The sequence below is a fragment of the Cyanistes caeruleus genome, chromosome 7 (assembly GCF_971803275.1).
Source record: "Cyanistes caeruleus chromosome 7, bCyaCae1.hap1.1, whole genome shotgun sequence".
Taxonomy (NCBI): domain Eukaryota; kingdom Metazoa; phylum Chordata; class Aves; order Passeriformes; family Paridae; genus Cyanistes; species Cyanistes caeruleus.
In genome coordinates this window covers 13,091,511-13,113,868 of record NC_141707.1, presented here as the reverse complement: position 1 = coordinate 13,113,868, position 22,358 = coordinate 13,091,511, and the positions used below count along the sequence as shown (strand labels likewise).

General features: G+C 41.0%; 1 protein-coding gene and 1 long non-coding RNA gene across 37 annotated transcripts in view; one reads left to right on the top strand and one right to left on the bottom strand.

Annotated features, from left to right (window-relative positions):
* The window catches only part of SLC39A10 (solute carrier family 39 member 10), a 170,994-nt gene that overhangs the window by 17,134 nt on the left and 131,502 nt on the right, over positions 1–22,358 (bottom strand). For 5 of the 34 annotated variants that reach the window (XM_086897126.1, XM_086897133.1, XM_086897123.1 and 2 more), the window contains 2 exons: positions 1,229–2,302; positions 25–226 (listed from right to left, as the gene is read on the bottom strand). In XM_086897126.1, coding sequence (XP_086753252.1) covers positions 25–226; positions 1,229–2,293 — 1,267 coding nt within the window. In that variant the 5' untranslated portion in view covers positions 2,294–2,302. Of the gene's footprint in view, positions 1–24; positions 227–1,228; positions 2,303–6,725; positions 6,977–11,381; positions 13,711–14,556; positions 14,690–14,929; positions 15,146–15,354; positions 15,515–22,358 lie in introns of those variants that run through there. The other 29 variants (XM_086897114.1, XM_086897117.1, XM_086897136.1 and 26 more) reach the window with 20 other exon arrangements.
* The window catches only part of LOC111931946 (uncharacterized), a 51,139-nt gene continuing 44,001 nt past the window's right edge, over positions 15,221–22,358 (top strand). Inside the window, exon 1 of one of the 3 annotated variants that reach the window (XR_002865847.2) lies at positions 15,221–15,383. This is a non-coding gene — a long non-coding RNA (uncharacterized LOC111931946). The remainder of the gene's footprint in view (positions 15,384–22,358) is intronic. The other 2 variants (XR_002865846.2, XR_015289114.1) reach the window with 2 other exon arrangements.

The following is a 22,358-nucleotide window of genomic DNA, read 5'->3' as shown; positions in this document are numbered from 1 at the left end:
CCACTAAGAAAAAAAGACACCTACCTGATGCACCTGTTTTATCTTTATTCTCAATTGATGCATTTTTATTTCTTGTAAAATCTTCTAGGTCATCATAATGTACAATACAAAGCCTTCTCTCAATCTGGTAGAGCAACGCAGGGCACATGTACACAAAGAGCTCAGGAGATATTAGAGAGCTGGCTTCCAAACCATAGTACCGTAGCAGCTGTGTGGCGTTCAAGCACTGCAAGCAAATTGTACAAACAAATCAAATATAAAATATTTTCACTTATGGAAAATGCAGGGTACTATCTGAGAACACAAACAAAGCAGAAACATTGGACCAAATGTTCCACCAGCGCTAAAACATATTTTAAACTGATCTAAGTGGTTTATGAAAGAAAGAAACAGTAAAAATATCTGCACCACAAACTCGAGTCTCCCAACACCTACATAACTTCTGATAAATGTCAATGAAAAGCAGTCTCCATATTCTTTACATAGTACAAGCAATGAAGAAAAAGCAACAGGTGAAGAGTGGAAAACTGTAAATCCAAAATAGGTTTTTCAACACTTCTGTTTACCTACCAACCTTCTGTGTTTTGAGTTTCTTTATAATACAGTTTGAAACCTTGAACTCAGCACTCTCTCCATCCTTCCAGTTTAAAATTATGACAAGGTCCTGCATCTGTAGTTAACTGTAAGAGGAAGGGATTTATGGTGCTGACAGAAATAATGGATGCTGAAGGATACAAGAGAAGAGCTTCCACTGAGCACAGTGCCACTGAAGCTACACCTGCAATTGCTTCTTAATCTCTTAGGACAAAGATATCAGAAGTGTGCAGAAAAGATGCAGGTATTTTAGGAAAGAGTGTCTGTGCAATTTTCAAAAATGTTAATGACCTCAGATTCAGAAAGACGTCCAAATAAGGAGTGCGTGGTGGCGTTATTCCAGAATACTGGGAAGGGAAGAACCTCACCTGTAAGCAGGGTATCTCAGAAAGCTTTATGGATCAACTACAGATAAATAAGCATGACAATAAGTCTCTGGAAAAGATAAATGATGGGCACACAGAAATGTCAACTCATCAGCTCAGAACTGTGGCAGTGACCTCTAGTACTGTCACTCTGCTTACCTGTATTGCACTATGGTCCCAAACACAATCCTCGTTACTTGTGGGTATGCACCTTCAATTATGATGTGACAGCACTGAGTCAACTTACCAGCTCTCCATTTCATACTCACCTCCTCATGCTTGTGCTCGTCTTCGCTATGATCCTTGTGACCACGTGCTGCAGGAAGAGCGTGTTTCCTCACGCTGATCTGCTTGTGCGAGGCCTCTCGCTTGCTGGTGTGGCGGTGCCCGGCGGCACTGCCCACACTGCCATCCTGGTGCCCGTGGCTGGCAGAGCGCTCACCGCTGTGCTCGTGGTGGTGCACGTGCAAGTGAGAGGCGTCATGGACGTGGTCGTGTTTGTGAACCCGATTGTGCTCGTACTGGTCACCGGGATCGTGCTCCGGGGCATAATCCCACGTAGTGTCGCCCGACGTCTCGCTGATTTTCTTCTGCTTCTTCTTCTGTTTCCGCTGTTTCCGTTCTGGCTGATCCTGCGTGGTGTTTGTCTCTGTGGAAGGCTCGTGGCTCTGCTCCGCGTGGTCACCGTGACTGACGGAATCGTTGCGCGAGTGGCGCGTGCCGTTGTGCTCGTGCCGGTGAGGGCGCGAGTGGTGGTGGTGGTGGTGACGGCGGCTTTGGTTATGAACGTGTTTGCCGTCCTCCTTCACCGAGGGCACCGCCGCGTCTCTCTCAGCGTCACATCTGTGATTTCTCTTTGCAGACACACCAACTGTGGTCTGGTTTTCTGAATCTGAGTGGCTGTGAGCATGGTTATGAGGATGAAAATGCTTTCCCTCCTGTACTTCCAAAGCATACAAGTGAGAAACATGATCATGGCCAATATCATCATGATTTATCATCACTACTTTTACCTCTCCCAAACCAAGGCTTATTAACAGTTTTTCCAGGCCAAAAAAGGATAATCTTCCATTTTCACCGTAGCGATCAAAAATCTTTTCAATGTAGTATTTTTGTTCATTTTCTGCTTCCAACGTTGAAAATTTACTGGGCATAGATTCTGTTCCTCCATTCTGGAAGTATGATTCATTTGAGATCTGATAGTCATTATGGTCGTGTACACGATCCTTTTTGGGACCATTGTTATGTCCATCTCCATGGCAATGATTGCACTGATGAAAAATAAATGTCAGCAAACAAATGATGCAAAATTTTGTGTGCATGTGTACCTTCATCTCTGTTTCCTACAAGAAACACAAAAGGAAGGACTTAGCTGTAAAAGCAATCCCAATGTCAATTTATTTGGCATATCAGTTTGGTACTTATGTCAACTGAATCACTCACACAACTTTTTACATACTGGCAGTAAAATAGCAATTGCAGTACTTTTACTGCAGAAATCATATTAATGTACTTTTCTTATCCAACAGTAAGAAAGATTCTGTGTATTTTAGAGATGTGGTTTTACAAACCATACTTACAGAAGGCAATGGTAAAACAAAGATTAACAACATTTATAGTCAGTCATATCAGAATATTTTTGTGCATATTTTCAGAGAGATCTATACTTATGATAACCTATAATATTGAAAATCTTGCTAAAACACAAGCTACAAAAGAATAAAAATTATTTTAAAATAACTATGCTGTATTTTCCTGTTCACAGGGGTGACAGGCAGGTAATACAGCTGAAAACCCGCACACCATTTGTTCTCTTTTCTGCTGCTAAAGTGCCTCCACTGAACATACACTGAACAATTCCCTATTTTGAAATTGCCCATTACCAATGTAAAAATAAGTTGTCATTAACCGACTTCAATGAATTGCTTAAATGTTCCTATTTTTAGTTCTTTTCACTTACATTGGTGATCTACATGGACATCCATTTTTAAGCAGGGTTACATGGAAAACACCTGCTTATGCAACTCAAAAAATATTGTTAATGCTGACAACTGTCAAACTGAAAGCAGTTAGTGCTGATTTTTAGAAATGATATCATTGAGACAATGTGGATTTTAATTTAGCCTTACATGTAAAAAACTTACAATTCAACACCATGGAGGAGACACTGCCAAAGCTCATCTTGTGTTCAGAATTGAAAACAATTCACCATTTTACACTGCAGCAAATGCAAGGATGTGAGGGGACGGGCAAGAGGCGAGCTGTGCTTTAAGCTCTTAACAGTGGTTTTAGTTCCTGATGTGCACTGTGACTCGAGTGCTGCTGGCCCTACAGACAGACTGACCTGCTCAGCACATCCTGAAGTGCCACTGACTCACATTGAGACAGGAGAAATTGGGTTGTCCTTCCCAAGTCCCCCACAGCTGCTCACTAAAATGTGCTGTATAAAACCAGCCAGGAGAGTGCTCTGCAGCAAACCACAAAACATTTGAAGTCCGTATTACTTTCCCAAAATACCAGCCTGCTCTTTTGTGATTAAACACTTGTAACCACATTACTGCAAACACACACACTCAAAATCTATTGGAAGCTCCAATACTAGTAAAAGGTAGGCAGAGAAAAAGAACTGCCTTCCAAAGACTTTTTATGGCAAATAAGTGTGTCAACATAGAAGACTGGGGAAAAACCTTTCTCCTGTTAACCTCTACAAATCCAGAATATGAAAATTAATTTTTCATTGGAACCTCAAAAACTTAAAAAAAAATTTTAAAAGACAAAATTCTCTTTTGCAATGCTGTCCCGCTTAAAAATATAAGCCCAGAAGAATGAGTATCTGTCAAATGGAGGCATCTGCATCAAAATTGATTCCATGGATGTCAGATAGGTCAATGGCTACTTGTTGTACATTAGTGGTTTATTTTTATAAGCAACTGTTCAATCATCAGTCAGGAATAACCACAGTTTATCTCCAGTTCAACCCCCTACACTCCAGTTACTGATTTCCGGGCTGCGATAAAACTTTTTCAAGTAGCTCAGTGTAAGTTCATTCCCCAAACTTACTGAAATATTATTTTCATATATTAATATACATATATATATTAAGTAATAGTACTTTTGTAGATAAGACATCTTTTCTCCCCCGTTGCCACATAATGGTAATACAATCAGAACAAGAAAAGTTAAATTATTCTCATTTAAACAAGCATGATCCAGACTGAAATATCTCTACCAGGAAATTCATGACCAAAGCATGCTCATAATCCTTTTCACAACCTCATGATCTTTTCCATGTGACTGTCTCATACAATACTACTAATACATTACTTGGAAACTTTAGTCATGCATCCCTAATTGTGGAGTTTAGCTTTGAATGGTACCTTTTCTCTATGCCCTAGTAGTTAAAATAGCTTGTAACCTATGACAGCAATTCACTGCTGAAAAACAAGAGCTGAGCAGTATCAAACCAGTTACTGATTTCATCAATTACTTGTCTGTTTTCAGTTAAAACAGTAATAACCCTAGCACACATTTCTGATCTTCTATTGTAAAATATTCTGTATCTTCCATTGCAAATCTTTGTACAGAACAGATACTTAAAAACCAAATGTGCCAATAATAAAAGGTTTCCAAAAGAACAATCAGAAAGAATTAATTCTTTCTTTTAAAATGAGCTTCACTATTCTCTAGGCAACTGGAAATAGCTGTCAAGTTTAACCTGTCTGGCAGTACTCATATGTGTATAACACTGGAAAGTTGAAGTCCAAGTTCTATACACTTCAGTGGCACAAAATTGTATATAGCTGATCGCATTATAGGAACATTAAGACTCTCAAATCCCCTTGAGAGAATATGCAAGGGCAGCCTGAGGACAAGGCTACACCAAAGTTGAAAAAGATTCTGCCTATTACTGCTGTCAGCCTCTGCCTAATTCTGTTCACTCACCCTGCTGCCTCCCCTCCTCGGCTCCTGAGGGGCAGGAATGCCATCCCGGGCAGACAGGAGTGACAACAACTCCAAGCCATGGGTCAGTAATGAACTGCAGCACCCATAAAGGGCACAGCTGAAACACCAGCACCTGCTGCACTTCCCTGAGCTGCAACAAGAACAGAGTCCTTCCCGACACCTCAGGCAGCTGGACAAGCCCACCCCAAGCCAAGCTCCAAAATTAGAACGTGTACATTTGCAGAAGCGTGTCCCACCAGAGGGCATTTCAGAAAGGCACCTCATCCCCTCCCCACACAGCAGTGCAAGAGATCATTCCCAACAAATGGAGAACTGATTGAACTTACACACACACACAGGCTGCAGGTGAAAGCACCTGGGCACTGCATGAGCATTTGCCTTCTCTGCATGGGAAACCCAGCACATCTCTCTGCAAACCACTGTCTGCCTAGGGTATTTCAGCTACTTAAGCAAAGGCACCTGTGATCAGAGCTGGGTTTGGTTTTGTTTCTTTTTAAAAGCTTTTTTTCATTCGACTTCCCTTGGATTTCTGAAATTTATCCACAGTGCTTACTATTTCAACTGTTCTTATATAGCACTTTCTGCTTTAAAGCCTGGAATATGAACATGACTGTGGAGACATCTTTGTTTACCAACTGTTTCACTGAGACTAGAAAACTAGTTCAAGACTTAGGCTGCACTTAAAACAACAAACTTGGATTCAAATAACGTGGTCATAGAAAATTCAAACTCAAATGAAAGCCGCATCTGTTATTCCAGCATTTGCAGCCCACATAGTACAGCATTTTTTCAGTGTACAATGCTGACTAGAATATTTTAAATGCCCAACTTTCTTCCCCCTAACCCTTTTTCTTGTCTACTCCCAGCAATTTTAATAACCTGAAATATTTGTAATACAAATGCACTGATTTCTTCCCTTCCCACGCTCCTTCCCAAGTAATTTCAGTTTCACTCCCTTGTTGTTCAACTTTCTTATCCTAGTTTTTCTCTGAAGAATGTTCTGCTCATCTATGAAAAACATCTTTGACTCCTCTAAGTTACTCAGCTTGGATGCCACAGAGAGTAAGGTGCCTTAGCATGATTTCATGGGCAGCTATGAGCTCCACACCAAACACGTGCTGCAGCTAAGGCAAGAGAGCCCAGAGAGACAAGGGGTGCTGAAAATAAGGACAAAGCAATATTCTTACCAAACGAAGGCATTCTTGCTGTGAGGCTGTACAAGTTTAGCACTTGGGTAATTCATGTTTATTAAGAACTTCTCAGAGTAACAGCTCTATGAGAAATGCCAATTTCTTAAAAAGAGAAACATTTCTTGAAATAAATTACTGACTACATAAAGACATGTAAGTTTTTCCTACAATTCCTAAAATTTAACTTCTTTTCTACATTGCAGGTATTTGCTCCAATGTACATGCAGAAGAGATATATGCAGCTTCCCCCCCCACCCTGAACTGTGCAATACTTCACACAAATATTTGGTTCAAAAACAAGGCCAGAATCTGAAAATCCAAACGAACCTACTCTACATTTTTAAAATTTCGCTTTTTAAATGAATACCAGAATAAAAAGCCATATTAATCCAGCACACATCTTTAAGATAAATGATTTTTTAAAAAAGAAATGTGAAATTAATATATTGTTATCACTGAAAGACATTTTAAGAAAGCCATAAACCCATTTTAACTAAATAAAAACAACCTGTTTTAATCAGTCATAAGCTGACATTAGCCTCTGCTAAGGAAAACAGGAAAGCATGCTACAGATCAATAGTTAAAATTAACCATTTCTAACTTTAGTTCTCACCCATCTCCTCTATTTTCTTCCTTCTTCAATTTCAGTGAAACAGGTTTGTGGATTTCAGCAGAACTCATTCATTTGAAAACCTGTAGCCCAGTAGGAGGGGCACTTTGTAAGAACAGACCATTAACTAATTGATCCAAACTCTATTTGCTAAGTTAATACCAGATAAGACTTAAAGAGCACAGAAAGCATTTATGCATAACTGAACACACCATGAATACTTAAAATCTGAACTGTGAAGTATTTGAAAAGCCAAGTCCCAAGCATAACAAAATGATCTTGAACTAATGCAGTAGTAATCTACTGGCTCAGGTATCCACAAAGAACACTTATTCTGAACATAAAAAACTGGACAGCCTTCTTCAGAGGGTCAGTTATTTGTAAGAAATTGCTGAATACAGGATCCTTCTCAGAGCTCAAAAGAATATAAAAACTTCAGAATACTTGGAAGTTCAGTAAGTACTAGTTCTGCTCACTAATAATTAATTTGCAGTCTTTCATACATAAATTGGATGTAGTCCATGAAACACCTATCAATGCACAGAATTTATAACAGTGTTTTAGCTTTTGTGCCAATATTCTGTATTGAATATACTATTCAATTAGATCCTATTAAGATACCAACCAGTGCTTGTAAGATTGAAATATTTGAAAAAATGGACCAGTTACAGCTGCATTTTAATATTTAATTTTTCTTCTGAAAGCAAGCAAATTGTTTGGGTTAGCATCAAGGCTGAAGTTCAACAAATATTTTCAGATGGTGTTGCACTTAAAGCAGCAGTGCTGCCCTCCCCCACTGCTTCACTCTCATTCCCATTCCCACAAAATCATTTTTGGATGCCAGCACATTTGTTTGCTGATCTGTTCACAGCAGCTGTACAACTAGATTGTGCTGAAAAATCAGAATCAGCCCAGAAAAAGGGAAAAAAAAAAAAAAAAAAAAGATTATTTTCATGACAGGTTACTTTTCCTATCTGGCTCACTGTGCAGCTGCACAAACACCACAGTCCACACAAAAAAAGAGCCACCCAGCTTTAGGTGGGAACACCAGTAACTGATCTGGTTGATCTGCTGTCTAACAGAATATTTTGACAGTGCACAAATAAAACAACTGGCCACCTCACAATGTACTCAAATAACATTAAAGCATATTTCCTACTGAAAGCCATTTGAGAATAATTTCTCCAACTTTCTCCTCAAAACAGAATATAACAATATTTTTAATAAAGTGTTAAAACCAGCTGCAGTACTTTTATTGTTCTTACAACTTCCACCACTATTCATCCTTGCACTACACACTGTAGTATTTATGGTATGTCAGAAGGCATTAAAGGCATGTCTTTGACGAGTGTTTAATACCTACACCATTATAATAAACCTCTCTCCATCACTGCTACAATCCAAAAAGGAATTATGCATGCCTACTGCTAAGCCAATGACTTCTCTCACTTGAAAAAAACAGGAAAATAAATTTAGAAAAGCTGTCAGTTATGGAAGTCCACTTAAACATGAAACTAAAGCATACTTCTCTTACATGTGCTATGCCAAATTAGTGCTTGATTGTGAAGGCCATTCCTAGAATGAAGAGGTTTCAAATGATACACCACTGAATCAAATCTGCATTTTTAAGTAAGAGATTTAGTTCATGAACCAACATCACAGACTTTTATAAGGTGCTCAAATTCTTCTTAGCAAACTTAGTCAAGAACAAACCAGAAGTTCTACACTTAGACAGCACGCAGCTACTGGAACCAGTGACATCCTGAATTAGTGAGCTCCCAAACTTGTCTCTGTTCAGTAATTGTGGGGGACAAAGGAGTTTGTGAAGATGTCTTGGCAGATTCAGAAGTAACATTTAACCAGTCTGACAGGACGTAAAATAGTTGTACATATTTCAACAGGCAAATCCACCAAGAAAATGTCCAACTGAACCAATTAGTGTCATTTTCACCACATTCCAGGTGAGACCTCATCAGAATCCATGCCATTTTCCAGCCATCACTTATTTTAACCAAGATAATTCTGAAAGATCTACCTGGCTACTCATTACAAGTTTGTGTGATGATAGAGGCAACCATTCAAACTCATACAAATGGCTTCAAACATCACTCACCACAAACTATAAAACTTTCTGAGCAAGGCATTAACTTGGAAGAGACACAAGTTTAAGGTGATATAATGAGAATGTAGTTATTTAATACCCAGTATTACTCAGTGCAAGATCAGACAGAAGAGGGGCAAGGAAGCACCGTATTACTGGTATCATGTGAGAAATGTTAAGGGTCTGGCATTGCTTAGTGTCAAGGGAAGTAAAGCTGAAGCAAACCGTAAGTGCATGTCCAGAATAAAAACTTGCAGAGCAAGTGAGGCATCATTTTGGTATTTCACTATTATTCAATCACAGCTTGATTGAATACAAGGAACTCCTGTATGACGTTTTTCATAGGATATGGGCAGAATTCAGCAAAAAAAGTGAGGTTTTCCCATTGTTGATATACATTCCTTTTATGTGTAGAACAATGTACTCCTCTAGGTGTTTCACATTGAGAATATTTTGTTTATCACATATAATTAATCCTTTGTCTTTGCTGATTTACTGTTAACAATTAAGCTACAGTAATGGAGAAAATTCCAGTAAATTACTTTATTTATAGAAACTCTCAGGATTTTCCAGAAATAAGTGGCAATTTGCCTTTATCAACTTTATTCCTGTTTTAAGAACTCAAGAAGTACAAGGCAAAGTATCATCTTCAAAGACTGGGAAAGCATTTTACATCACTCAGCGTACCTGTTTACTGCAATTAATTTGAATCACAAAGCTTGATACAAGGGAAACAATAGTAATTTGCTATACTTGCTGCATTGTTATTAAAATATCTCATTTTCACCTGTTCTTTTACAAGTCAGCATTAACCCCTCACATTCCTCTCCCTACTATTGAACATACATAGCTAGCAAAAGCCAGCATAAGAATTTTTGCCTAAAGCCACCAAAAATGAACTTCTGGGTGTATCACACTCTGCAAGACACAGATGCATAAATTCAGACTACACACTTTTAAAAACTCAGTCTCTTATTTGGACTACAAGGACAGCAACTCAGCGAAAAAATGACTAGTTATGGGCATACTACAATGAAAAGCAAAATTTTGTATATACATCCTGCTGCAGCTACTTTGTATTTATTTACTGACTGTATGGTCTGGGAGCAAGTGGACCCTGTTAATACTGACGCTTTAAGTTTTAGCTTTCCTATTTTTTGGATTCTGTGCTGTCTAGGTGTAGTTTTGAGCTTCATACTAAGTGTTAGTGAGCTCTCTTCACAGAGTAGGTAGACAAAACAATTTCTCTTCTAGTTTGATAGCAAGTACAATCATTACAAGTTTCAGGCCCAAAAGCATAAACAAGTGGATTGAAGAGAGAAAAAAAAGAAGGAACAGACTTCATAATCTAAGATGCAATTGGACAATTAACCCAAATATGCAGATGGACCAAAACTTATAAAATTATTAATAAACAACACCCTAAAGAGCTCTTTATGCATGTGGTGCAAGTCAGGTAATCTGACTGCAGGTGATCTGCATCTTTACATATAAATTGTATGACAACACCTGCCTGGAATTCCTGTTGGATTATAGTGGTCCTTACTAGGACCTGTGACTGGTAACCATTTCTAAAGCATTTAGAACCTACGTGCAGAAACACTGCACAAAGTCTCTGTTTATTGTATTTACAATTTCATGCAAATTCTGCATATTTCTTTTGTACATTCTTAATGTGAAGAGCATTTTATTTCACATATGCATTTTATCTTACCTAACCAACCACGATGCAGATTGATGACTTTCAGACATGACCAGTTATATATCAACTTCCAATATTACAAAGACTTTCTCCCAAATCTAGATTGGTTTAGCTACCTCAGTGACTTCAGAACTGTGCCTTTACCACTTAAGGTATTATTCAGACCTATTCACACTAATTCAGAACTGTGCTTATCACTTAAGCACCAAATTGAACACTGATGCAATTTTCTGTATCTCCTAACAGTCCAGAGAAACTCTCTAGAGTTTTAAGTCCTCTGTTAATATTCCACATTTTGAACAGACAGGATACTTTTTTTGATACTGACTTGTGATGTCAACACAGAACAAAAAGAGGAGATGTTTCTCTGACAAACTTCATGAGGCTACAGAGAAGGTGACAGCCAGATGAGAATGAAGCTCCCGGGTCACTGAGAGAGAAAGGACAACAGCTGAGTCACTCCTTCTCTGCAGCAATGGGAAAAGCAGCCAGAAAATGGAAAGAGAGATGAGGCAGCACAATGTGATAGGCGAACATTTCCAGTCTAATGAATCATGTCCCCCAGCATGGGAACAACACCCTACAAGTAATTCCAACATCCCCTTCTCAGTAGCTTTTGAGACTGACACCAGCAAACCATCATCTTCCAAGTATTTTATGCTGCTTTCCAGCTTTCTGGACATTAAAACCTGTACAGACTTTGCACTATCACAAAAGATAACGAAAGTGACTTCAAACAAGTATTTTTTAACTTCTTTACTCCTCAAATTTTTATTACATCCATAAAGCCTGGAGCAATGGCACTGATTCAATAGCACTAAAATACTATGAATAGGGGTATTGAATCAGCACATACCTTTCTCTCCTTTAGGAGGTTAGACTGTGGCAGGACATGGTTTCCAGCATTTCAATCAGTTTTTGAAAATTAGAAAAAAAATGGTTTTATTAGCTTTGTCTAATTGGTACACATTTCCTTACCAGACCTTATTAGGTGTATTTCAAGTAATATCTCAGCTGTAATTAAAGTATGATGTAAGAGCAGTCTTAATTCTTTCTGCATTAAGTGTTACTTCAGGCCTTTATCAGCAAGATAAAATTACTCGTTTCATTTAAGATAACTTCCCCCAAAGATAATACTTTTCAGATGATAAAATTGTTTTAAATAATTGCTATCTAAATTAAGTTGGACTCCCACAGTAAACCAGGAAGTTATATAGATTTTCTTCACATTAGAATAGAAATTGCTTCCCAAAAGGCATAAATTCTCAGTATTCACAGAACTCACCCTGCACCTAAAGCTCAAACCTGTGAAAAGCATGCCTGCCCAAGGAACAAAACTGCCATTAAACCCTCCTTCTCTGAAACATCTACTGACATTTTAAAATGTGTTACAAAAAGTCAAGATACATTTGACAATTCTGAAAACATTCTAAAAAATGCTATGAAATACCAAGTGTTCTGAGATCACTGCTCATTGAACTGAGAAGAAAACAGAATGAGATTTTCCCATTCTGGTACCATTTTCCTTGCTGACACACGCAGTTATGTCTGTCCACCCCTCCTACTGTCCAACAGTTTGTACAGATGCCACCATCCTTCCACCAAGTTTCACCACAGTAAAGGACCAAATAGAAACTTAGAGAAAAACTTTCACGTAATTTGGCTTTTAAGTAGCTCATGTCATTTTAATCAGCAATTACATCTGATGAAAACACGTAAATGTTCTCAAATTGATTTACTTTATCACTGATTTATCAAGTACCCATCACACATTCAAAACAAACTTCCACTTCTGTAAAAGCTGTGACAGAGACAGGAATAAGTCTTTACAATAGGCACAATCATGATCAAACGACATTGAAACTGGACAGCCAAGGCAAACAAGTCCAAACATACTTCCTTTGGGACTATATACAAGCTTGAAGTCCATGTGACTTGGGCACTACTTAAAAAATCTTTTCAGACTTGAATCAGCCATTGCTTTGCAGAAAACACATTATGAATAGAAAATTACAGTTGCTTGACTTACTTAGAGCAGAACAGGAAGAAAACCTATGCCATGTTGGATGTATTACTTTTGCCATATGTACATATTTATCTCAATTGTGCAAGTCAAAGTAATGATGGTCAGCATGTGCTTTTTCACAACAAGTACACTTTCTAGGACATGTCTGAATTACCTGGATGATCCAATTTAATTAAATTATTTTCTTACAATGGGAAAACATCTATTAAGACAAAGCCTGTGAGCACATCTGAGTAACTTTAAACCATAACTCTGCTGTAATTGCACGTTTTATGTGGATATATGCTGCAGACTTAACACCTAGGTTTTATGTAAGCCAACCTGGCAAGCACAAAGACCTATACAAATATTAACCGAAACAAAGCCCATAGTTTTGAAGAACTTTAAGTAGCCAGAATTTCCAGTCATATTGCCAATTCCAGACAGGTAACAGTGTATAACCCCTCTACACCCACCCGTGGACACTAATGTCATGCCCATATGGAACTGCCACCATTAATCTCATCAAACACACACAATTAATTCTGTCTGTCTATCTATCTAGGCTCTCCTCTCCATTAGAAATAGAATGCATGGCTGCATACTTTTCTCTGAAGTATGACTTACAAAGCAGTTTAAAATAAAAATGCTGCAGTTACACACCACCACTAACCCAACTTTAACCATTAATCTAGCACAAGAATTTAGCTGGTATAGTGACACTGCTCAATGTTCTTGGGGACCACAGAGGTTTTTGCAGTTACTGTCTTACATTACCATGCCAGACTATTAACCTATAGAGTAACCATTAAGTCTCTCACTTTGGAGTTGTGAAGTGTGCCTCAGACCAAATTCCTATTTCCCTGCACATCTGAAGCAGTCTGTTATTCAGCAAAGGAAATCAGAGTGCGTTCTCTGTTCATGTCAAATTTAGAAAAAAATCATGTATCTTTTTAATATAGGAAGTTTTCTATTTTTACGTCAATGTGTCAGTTACTACTACCCAAAGCAACGTAAGGACATACCCGCTGGAACATGCCAGGAATTACTTTTGTTAACTAGATGACAACTCCTTCCGCTCGTCTGAAAACTAACCAGGTCTTCCAGTGTGCATTTCTCAGTTCTGTGTCAGGCTCGAGGTTATCACAGGCTCCCTTGGTGTTACGGTACAAGATCCTACCTTAATAAAAAAAACACATCATGATTGCTACTTACAGACACACTTAGGGAGTGCTAGAAACCCCAGGTACTTCTACTCGGGCAACTCTTGCTCAGAGTTTTAACAGCTAGCCGGCATGAACACTTCTACAGAGAGGCCCAAAAACGACAAAGATAGATAAGAGATTTTAAAGAGCAATTTTATTCCGCAGCTTCAACGTGAAGTATGTATTTCCAAAGGATGCAGTATAAACAGCAGAGATGGTTGAGAACAGAAAATCAATGTTCTTCGCTCATCATTTCTGTGTCTGTACAGCACAGCCACAAAGCCTCCTGACCCTTCCGCCCTTACCCTTATTTTAAGGGTACGTTCAGGTTACAGCCCGGCTGATTTTTCCGCAGCTGTTAACGCTAAGTCCCAACCGTAAACCCTGCGAGATTTAATCGCGTGGCTTCTTCATCATCCACCGCCCCGGTACTGCCCCCCAAATACCGCCAAGTCCTGCGGGGGTCCTCGGCGGATCCCGCAGGCCGCTCCCGCCCCACAGCGCCCATGCCGGGCGGGCAGGGCCGGCACCTTCCACCCGCACCCGCGGCCTCCACGTGGCCGCACGGAGAGCGAGCGACAGAGCTCGGCAGGGCCGGGGCGCGCCCCGAGCCGCACTCCCGGCAGGAAGGCTGCCAGAGGGAAGCGGGAGAGCGAGCACCGGGCAGCTCCCCGCGGCTCGAACCCACCGGGCCACAGGGGCCCGCCGCCCCCCGACCCCGCCGCTCCCCTTTCTCTCTCCGCCCGAGCAGCCCAGGCAGCCGCGGCCCCGCCGCCACGTCCCGGGCCCCCGTTCCGGGCGCGGGGGCGGGGAGGATTTACCTGCCGCATGGTCGCCTCCCGAGCAGAGGAAGAAAGGGGGGTGGGGGGATGCGCCAGGGCCGCGGCGGCGCCTCGTGTTCCGCCGCCTCGGGGGCAGCGCGGGCGCGGCCCCCCCGCCCCCCGGCCCCGCGCCCACCCCGCGGCCCCGCGCCCCGCCGCCACGTGATGAGGCGGCCGCGCCGCCGCGCGCCCCTCTCGCCGCCCCGCATCGCGGGCGAGCCGCTGTCCGCTGCCGCCGCTCGGTCCCCGCCGCGGCTCCTCGCCCGCACCGCCGCCCCCCCGCCCCGGCGCGGCCCGGGCCGGCCGCCACCCGCTCCGCGGCGCCGGGCGGCTGTGGGGGAGGGCATGTAAACAAATGGGGTTTTATAGCTACCTCACTCGAGTGCCGTGTGCATCTCCCTCTCCGCTCGGTACCAAACCGCCGCGGCGCCTCCTCCTCCTCCTCCTGCCGCTCCGCCGGCGCTATTCACAGACCCGGCTACGCCGCGCTCGCCCTGCACACGCGGCCCCGCAGCCCGCGCTGCCCAATGCGCAGCCATTTCCTCCAGCGCTACGAAAGTGGCGTAGCGGCCCTGCCCGCCCGCCCCTCGCTGCGGCGGCTCCGCGCACGGCCCGGCCGTGGCCGCGGGGCCCGGGCAGCGGCGGAGGGAGCCCCGCGGGCCCGGGGGAGCGCGGCCGCCCGCCCTGCCCCGGTCCGGGGAGCCCGGCCTGGGCGGCTCGGGGGGAGCCGGGGCCGAGCTGTCGCCTCTACAGCCGCCTGGGGAGAGGGTCCGACAGCAACAACGGGGCGTTTCGTACCTTCCTGTCGAGGTACCTTCGAGGCCGAGGTGGGCACTAACCCCCGCTTATTTAACTCCAGAAACTCCTGCCAGGGTTGCTCATGCCGCCAAAGCCTGCTCAGGCAATGAACGTCTCCCCATGCCGAGGTGGATCCCCTCGTCACCACACCACACATTTCATTCCTAGACAACAACTACAGAGCTAAATAAAGCCCCCAAACCAAACCGAAGCAAACCTTCGGTAAATCAAAACCCTCGCTAGGCTCAACACCGGGGATCAGGGGGCATTTTGGTTTATAATGTAAGACATACAACATAGTGGAGTCTTTCACAACAAACCATATTTTAAAATAGACCTGCGTGTTTTGGAATGGTTATTTATAGAAAGCAGCGTTCAAAGGCTGAAGCGCAGCTACAGGAATGTTTCAGATAAGTTTTAGGCTGTTTCATTTTTCTCTTGGAGAAATTTGCGTACAATTTCCACGACATTTTCTTCCAAAAATAACAAGTGTTTCCATTGCAGGCTTCAATCTAGAAGTCTGCTATGTATCTAGAAGTAAACCGACCTTCCCTGTGTTTGTTAAGGATGCACACGTTTGGTTTTTTTATATTACTGAATTGGAACTAATGTAATTATTTCTGGAAACGTTCCTTTGTTAAACCAGATGATTCACACCAGCACTGCCTTCCTTAAGTCTGGCCTGGCAGAGACAGAGTCCTATCTTACCCTGTTCTAGTCCTGTTTGAAGTCCAGAGCATATCCCATGGTTATCCACCCCAAAAGCCTCCCAAAGTTACATGATGGTTTTTGTTTTTTTTTTTTTTTTGCTTGGTGATGTGTAAACGATTACTTCTGTTTGTTTAGCAACCCAAAGAAAGTTGTTACCTCTAAGAGTCCAAAAACCACAGAAGCATTTAAACTGAAGTCATGGTGCAAGAGAAAACCAGAGTAAACTTTTCTAGATAGGGTAAATGTTCATTCTAATGCAGGTACTGTAACAGACAAAGACACATAGACCTCTCAAATGACCTAAGATCACATCAGCTGTGTGCCTTACAGTACACCAATTTTTTGGTATGTGATGCTAAATCTTTTTGGAACTTTTCTGATTATTCTGTTGTTTACCCATGAGGTTCACATTTCAGTGACAGAATTTATAATTTCATATCTCCTCCAATGTCTTTTTCTCTCTTCAGTATTTATTTTTTTGGGAAAAAATAACACAATCCCTCTCATTTTTTTGCTGTAGGTCTGACCAAATCCATCACTAGAATATAAACCATGCTAATCCAAAGTCAGTAGCTCATATCAAGTTTTAGGGACTGTTAAAAAGTGATTATGAGGTAGTATACCAAACTGTGGCATCAGATCATTTTGTATGTTGATTTGAATGATTTTTACCTTGAAGCAGGTCTCCTACCTCTCAGAATTTTAGCACAGAAAATAAAGCACAGATCTGATTATGACGTTGGTTATTAGGCGTTTATAACAATGCCACTGTTGATCACTAGACGTGACTGATTTGTATTGCTGTTTGCTCTAGAAATAGATCTACTGAGTGGAAAAAAAACCCCTTTAACTTTTCTTTTTCCATGAGAGTTTACTCAGAGGGAATTGTACTCAACAATAAATAGAGCATATGGGCTTTGTTACCTTTTTGGAGTAATGAAAATTCAAGTAATGAAAAATCTCCTTAAAAGAAATCAAGAAAACTCTAATAAAGCAAAATTCTGATGCTACACGTTGACTTTCCAGAAACTCACCCAGCCAAGGTGTACCAATAAATAGATCTCTGTTAGTGGGTTCTCCTCCCTTCCAGCTGTTACCCACTCTAATATGTATCTGTTCATTTTAAATCCAGAAGGGGCCATTAGCAGGCCTGCCAGCACTCTGCTAACAAATGAGTCGCATTTGTAGTTTGAGTTAGAACGTTCCCCGTCAGCATGCTCATGGCTTTCTCCTGATGCATTGAAAAGCCTGCTTGTAGAATATCTAGAATATTTCCCCTGTAGTTTTACTCTGTATCTTGCATTTAGGCTTCTCACCAGTTTTAACCATACATTTTAGTGCAAGAACGGCACATTGGTATTTGAGGAAAAGAAAGTTGGGCTTTCTATAATATAGGTTCAGAAACCCAAACCAAAAATGATTAGATCAGGCATTTACCATGAAGAAAAGCTGAGGAGTGTGTTTCCCAACTTTCTGTGCTGCAGGGAAGCTGGAACAGCAGAGCAGAGCAGCCAGCACTGCAAGAGTGCTGAGAGCTTGAGAAAACACAAATGTATGCAACAAACCCAGACTGACTTTTCAAGCTTCAAAAAGAATATGTTACCATACTTCTAGAACAGAACTGGTTTGCTTTTTTTCCCCTCTTGTCTCACAGAGCACTTCCTTGCTGAGTAGCACTGCAGAGCACACGCTCATATTTTGGGTAGAGGAAGGGAATATATATATACAGATCTCACACCCTGATTTCCTGTCCCCCCCTTGCAACAACCCAGTTGCAGATGAGGGGGTAGAAGGTTGACATGTATATGTTTAGAAAAATAAGTAATTTTTTTTGGCAAATTATTAAAAAAAACCCCAAAAAACAAAACCCCCAACAAAACCCAAAGCTTCTCAATAATTCTGCGCGCAGATTTAGCTCTTACATCCTGATAGTGCCTCTGACTGTAAACAGAAGTAAGAGTCTTGTGAGTATTCCTTGGATAACTGGAACAGTAGTACTGAAAAATATTTTGACTGGGAGAAATTAATTTAGAAAGCTGGTAGGTGAAGATGTACACAAATCTTGTTATATAAGTGGGAGAAAAAGTCACTACTTGGTGTCAAAATGAAGTTTTGTACCCCTCTGGCAAATTCAGCTTTTTTTTGGTTGAAGAGCCCAACTTTATTTTGTTGCTTTTGAAATATTGATGTCTTGTGAAAAAGCCAAGGTAATGGCTTGAAACATCAACTTCCTCCTTTTCTTTTAAATAGTCTTGTCCAAGATTTAGTCAGAATTTAAGGCACTCTGAATGCTAACATAGCTTGGTTTGTGGCACATGTTACATATTTTCTTTGCTGCTCTATTTCTGTCCCTGCCTTTCATTCATTCTGGGAGCCTGAAACAAAGTCAGAAATGCCGTTTCTTCTATGACAATGACCAACAAGTATGGCTCAGTTTGCTTGAGAAGTTCAGTATTAGAATTAACCTTGAGAATGGCTAACAGGGCACAGCTGTTGTCAATGCAGACTTGCTAAGCAGGATTTTGCCCAGTTCCTCAGGAGTGGAAGAGCTTTGCTACAGGAAGCTTGCTCACAAGTCCACTGACAAGAGCTCTGAAGTGGAATACCAGGGAATCATACAGAAATCATAATTTCCTACTCTGTGTCTTAAATGTGACCTACTGACAGCTGTCCCTTCTGCTCTGAATTTACTGATGTATTTTCTCTCTAACCATCTCTGGTTAGTTGTGTTTTATAGATTGACTTGTACTTTCACAGCTTGGCAATTCGAGCTGTGCTCGTCCCCAGGCACTGAGATTGGTGCTGAAGCAGCAGAGACTTTGCTTATGGCAAGGACAGAAGGGAAGTGTGGAAGCATCAGGGGGAACTTAAACAAGCAGGTAGTGATTCTGTGATTAAAACTTGTGCTTGGAAATAGGAAGTGATGTCCTCTGGGGGATTTCACTGCCTTAGGACTACTTGGTTTGTTTGCAGTGAATTTAAAGCCCAAGTTTATTTAATTCCACAGCCATATATATAAAAAAAATGGTACTTTTTGTAGAGACTATATATGCTTTTTATTCTCCTTCCTGCCAAACTGGGTGCTCTCCCTTAAGCCTTGCTTGGCAGGTTTCTTTAATTAGCTCTGGTTGGTTTCAACTCTGTGAATTCCAGTGGTAAATCAAAGTAGATCTGCCTAGTTTTGCATGAACTAGTAAGTACAATTTGAAAGTTACTTTAGTTGTAAGATGGGGAAGAAAAGGCAAATCCATCTGAGCTTTTTTGTTTTGTTTCTAGAAAGCATTCTTACCCTTTTTCTCATACAATACGTAGATACCCTTCTGTTCGGACAGTATCCAAACATTTGTGTAGGTTTTGAAGCAAAAGTATCAAGATCAATGATACCATCTACATAATTTTAAATATGGTATCAGTGTAAGTACTGACGGGAAGTCAGTTCAAACAGAAATCTAGGAATTTTTTTATTTATTATTTTTAACATGCCAAAACAAGATACAGGTTTTAAAGGTCTTTGTTTTAAAAGATTTTGAATTGGTCTCTTTGTGGGGAAGGGCTGGGCTTTTATGTTTTGTTTTTAAACATGGGCTGATATTTTTAGAAAAAATATAAATCCTTCTTCATTGGCTCTGGACTTAAGGTTGCATAAACACTAAAGGACATAAGCAGAAGGGTGTTATGCTGCTGCAGCAGCAGCTGAAGTCTTTGGTGCACTCAAAGGTTTCTCTGCAATTTGGGAAACAGCCAATATGACCTTTGGCTAATTTTGCAAAGCTAGCAAACACTGGTATACTTATCCACAGGAAGACTTGCCGGCAAACTTGACTTTATTAAATGACTCTCCCTTTGTTTTCCTATTATTTGCTTTAACTGTCTAGTCCTGCTCTCTAAAGCAGTCAAAAGCCCTTTCATTGGATCTGAGACAGGCAGGATTTGCTGGTTACAGGTCTGGGATAAAATTCAACGTGGAAGCTATTAGAAAGTGTGTCACAGCCTGTCTTCCTGTCGTGCAGACTCAGGTTTATTTGTTTTTCTCCCTTCCTGCCTGCCTGCAGAAAGCACCTGTTTGCTTGTGGCACCTTGTCTGTAGGCAGTGGTTGCAGGGAGATAGCATCTTCCAAAGGATGTGGTGGGCGGGAAAGGCCAGTCAGCTGCTTCCTGCAGCATGAGTGGGGTGAGATTGCAGAGCACAAAGAACTTCTGGTCATGTTCACACAAGACCTCTGTATCAATAAATATGGATATTATCTGTTGGAACCAGGCAGGGTTTGAAACATTAAACAAAGCTGTGCTGGCTGGCTGGGTGGGGTAGAAATTCCTCTAAAGGCTTTCACTTACAAAAGCAAGGGACTGATTCTAAAACTGACCCACCTGACCAAAGAGAAAATATTGGCTTTAATGTAATCTCTTTACAAGCTGAGGAATTTGTTTTACACCCTATTCTCAAACACAGTGGAAAAATAATAATGAGACTGGCCCTGACATTATTTGAAGAAATCAATGAGGAGATTAAAATAACAAAGGTCAGCATCTTTTTATTATCAGTCCCTGTCAAATTTTAACAACTGATTTGGTGAATTGGCATTTTTTTTATATATGACCTAGACCTAGCTGAGTAATGGAAGCATAGCTCTTCTAAAGCTGGATTTTAGTAGGCAGCTGGGGTGAAGTTCCCCATTTCTTTCACCTCTGTTACAATTGGAAGTGGAAATGACAAATTTTGAACTCAGGCAATTCTGCCATTATCAGCAGGAAGAATCAGGAAGCCAAGACATCCTTAAGCTGCTGGCTGCCTATTTGGGGTACCTCAGGGATATTGCTCATCTGTGAAATTTTGGCAGTGGACAGGGAAGCTGTACAGCCTTATCTTATCTTTAGCGTAGATCCAAAACCTCAGAGACATCTACAGAGAACATGTGGGACAAGAACATGCACTGGCAGGGAAAATAAAGGTATTGTTTGCAGAAATAAAGCAGATTATGAAATGGGTGTTTTGTTTGCTTTTCTTTAAAAAAACTGTACCGGTAACAAAATCTAAAATCAAGAGAAAGGCTCTCAAAATCAAAGTTATTCAAGACTGGCCCATAGTTTAGGGAAAGAAATAACTTACAGTCAGCTGTGTTTATCCTTCCATGCCTGCTAATTCATAACTGGGAACTGAGGGGAGCAGTAGGATGTTGACCTTTAGGGCACTATTAAAACTACATGACCTTTGATTTGAAATGCTGGTAGGCACCTAAAGTTAGATTGTTTTCCCCCAAAATTTACATTTGTAATTTTGACACCTGTATTTCATGATTTCTAGAGAAACTAAATAAGGAGCCAGCAGGAAGAGTGTGAATGACATTGGGAAACACCCCAATTTCCAAACCTTTAAGTACAACCATTTGACAGTACATTTAGGTGTTGTAGCTTTATTTTCCATCTCACTCCCCCAAGATCCTTTGCAGAGTTGATGATAATTTTTTGTTTCAATGACTCAGGAAGGAGTGTGAATTTAAGCATGAAGAGCTGTGAAAAAGGGAGTATTTAGCTGATACACAACAAGATGAATCATGGGGACACCTATATATGGTCTAAATGACAAGAAATGTAAAAAACAGAGATGAGTATCTGTGGAATTACTGGGAGAGACAGACCATGGGGAGGTTGCACAGTAGAACTGGGAAGAGAACAGAGAAATGGAGAGGCCTGTTACATAACTATTTCTGATCTGCATGGCTTAGCAACCTCACTTGATACCTCCTTTTGTAAACCAGTAGTAACTCCTCTGAGAGCAAGCACAACAGCAGCAGGATAGACTGTCACAGTGATGGATACTTCCTGCTACTGCTTTGAAAGGAAGAGAAGTTTTGAAGCATTTTCTCAAGCATGGGGCTAAGGAGACTGCTTGTGACAGATGTCTTTGCTGAGCCATCAGGTGATGGATTTGCCATGTGTTAGAGCATTGAGAGCCCTGAGGAAGACTCCAGGGTGACAATGCCAATAAGCAAGCAGAGAGAAAATAAAGCATTTATGCAATGATTGGGCTGGACTATGCTGAGTGACATCCAGTCTGTCCATACATGGATGTTATCCAAGAAAATGAACTCACAAGTTCATGGAAAGAAAATCCCTCTGAGACAAAACTCAGTGCCAGTGTTGTATTGTCAACACTGAAATTGAAAAGGAAAAAAGAAAGAAAAAGTTGCATTTGAAAATGCTTGATTTCATTCACACTGTTAGTGACTTCCCACTCCTCTCATATAACCCTGCCTTATATTTCTTATCCCTCTCTACATAAATACAAATAAAAA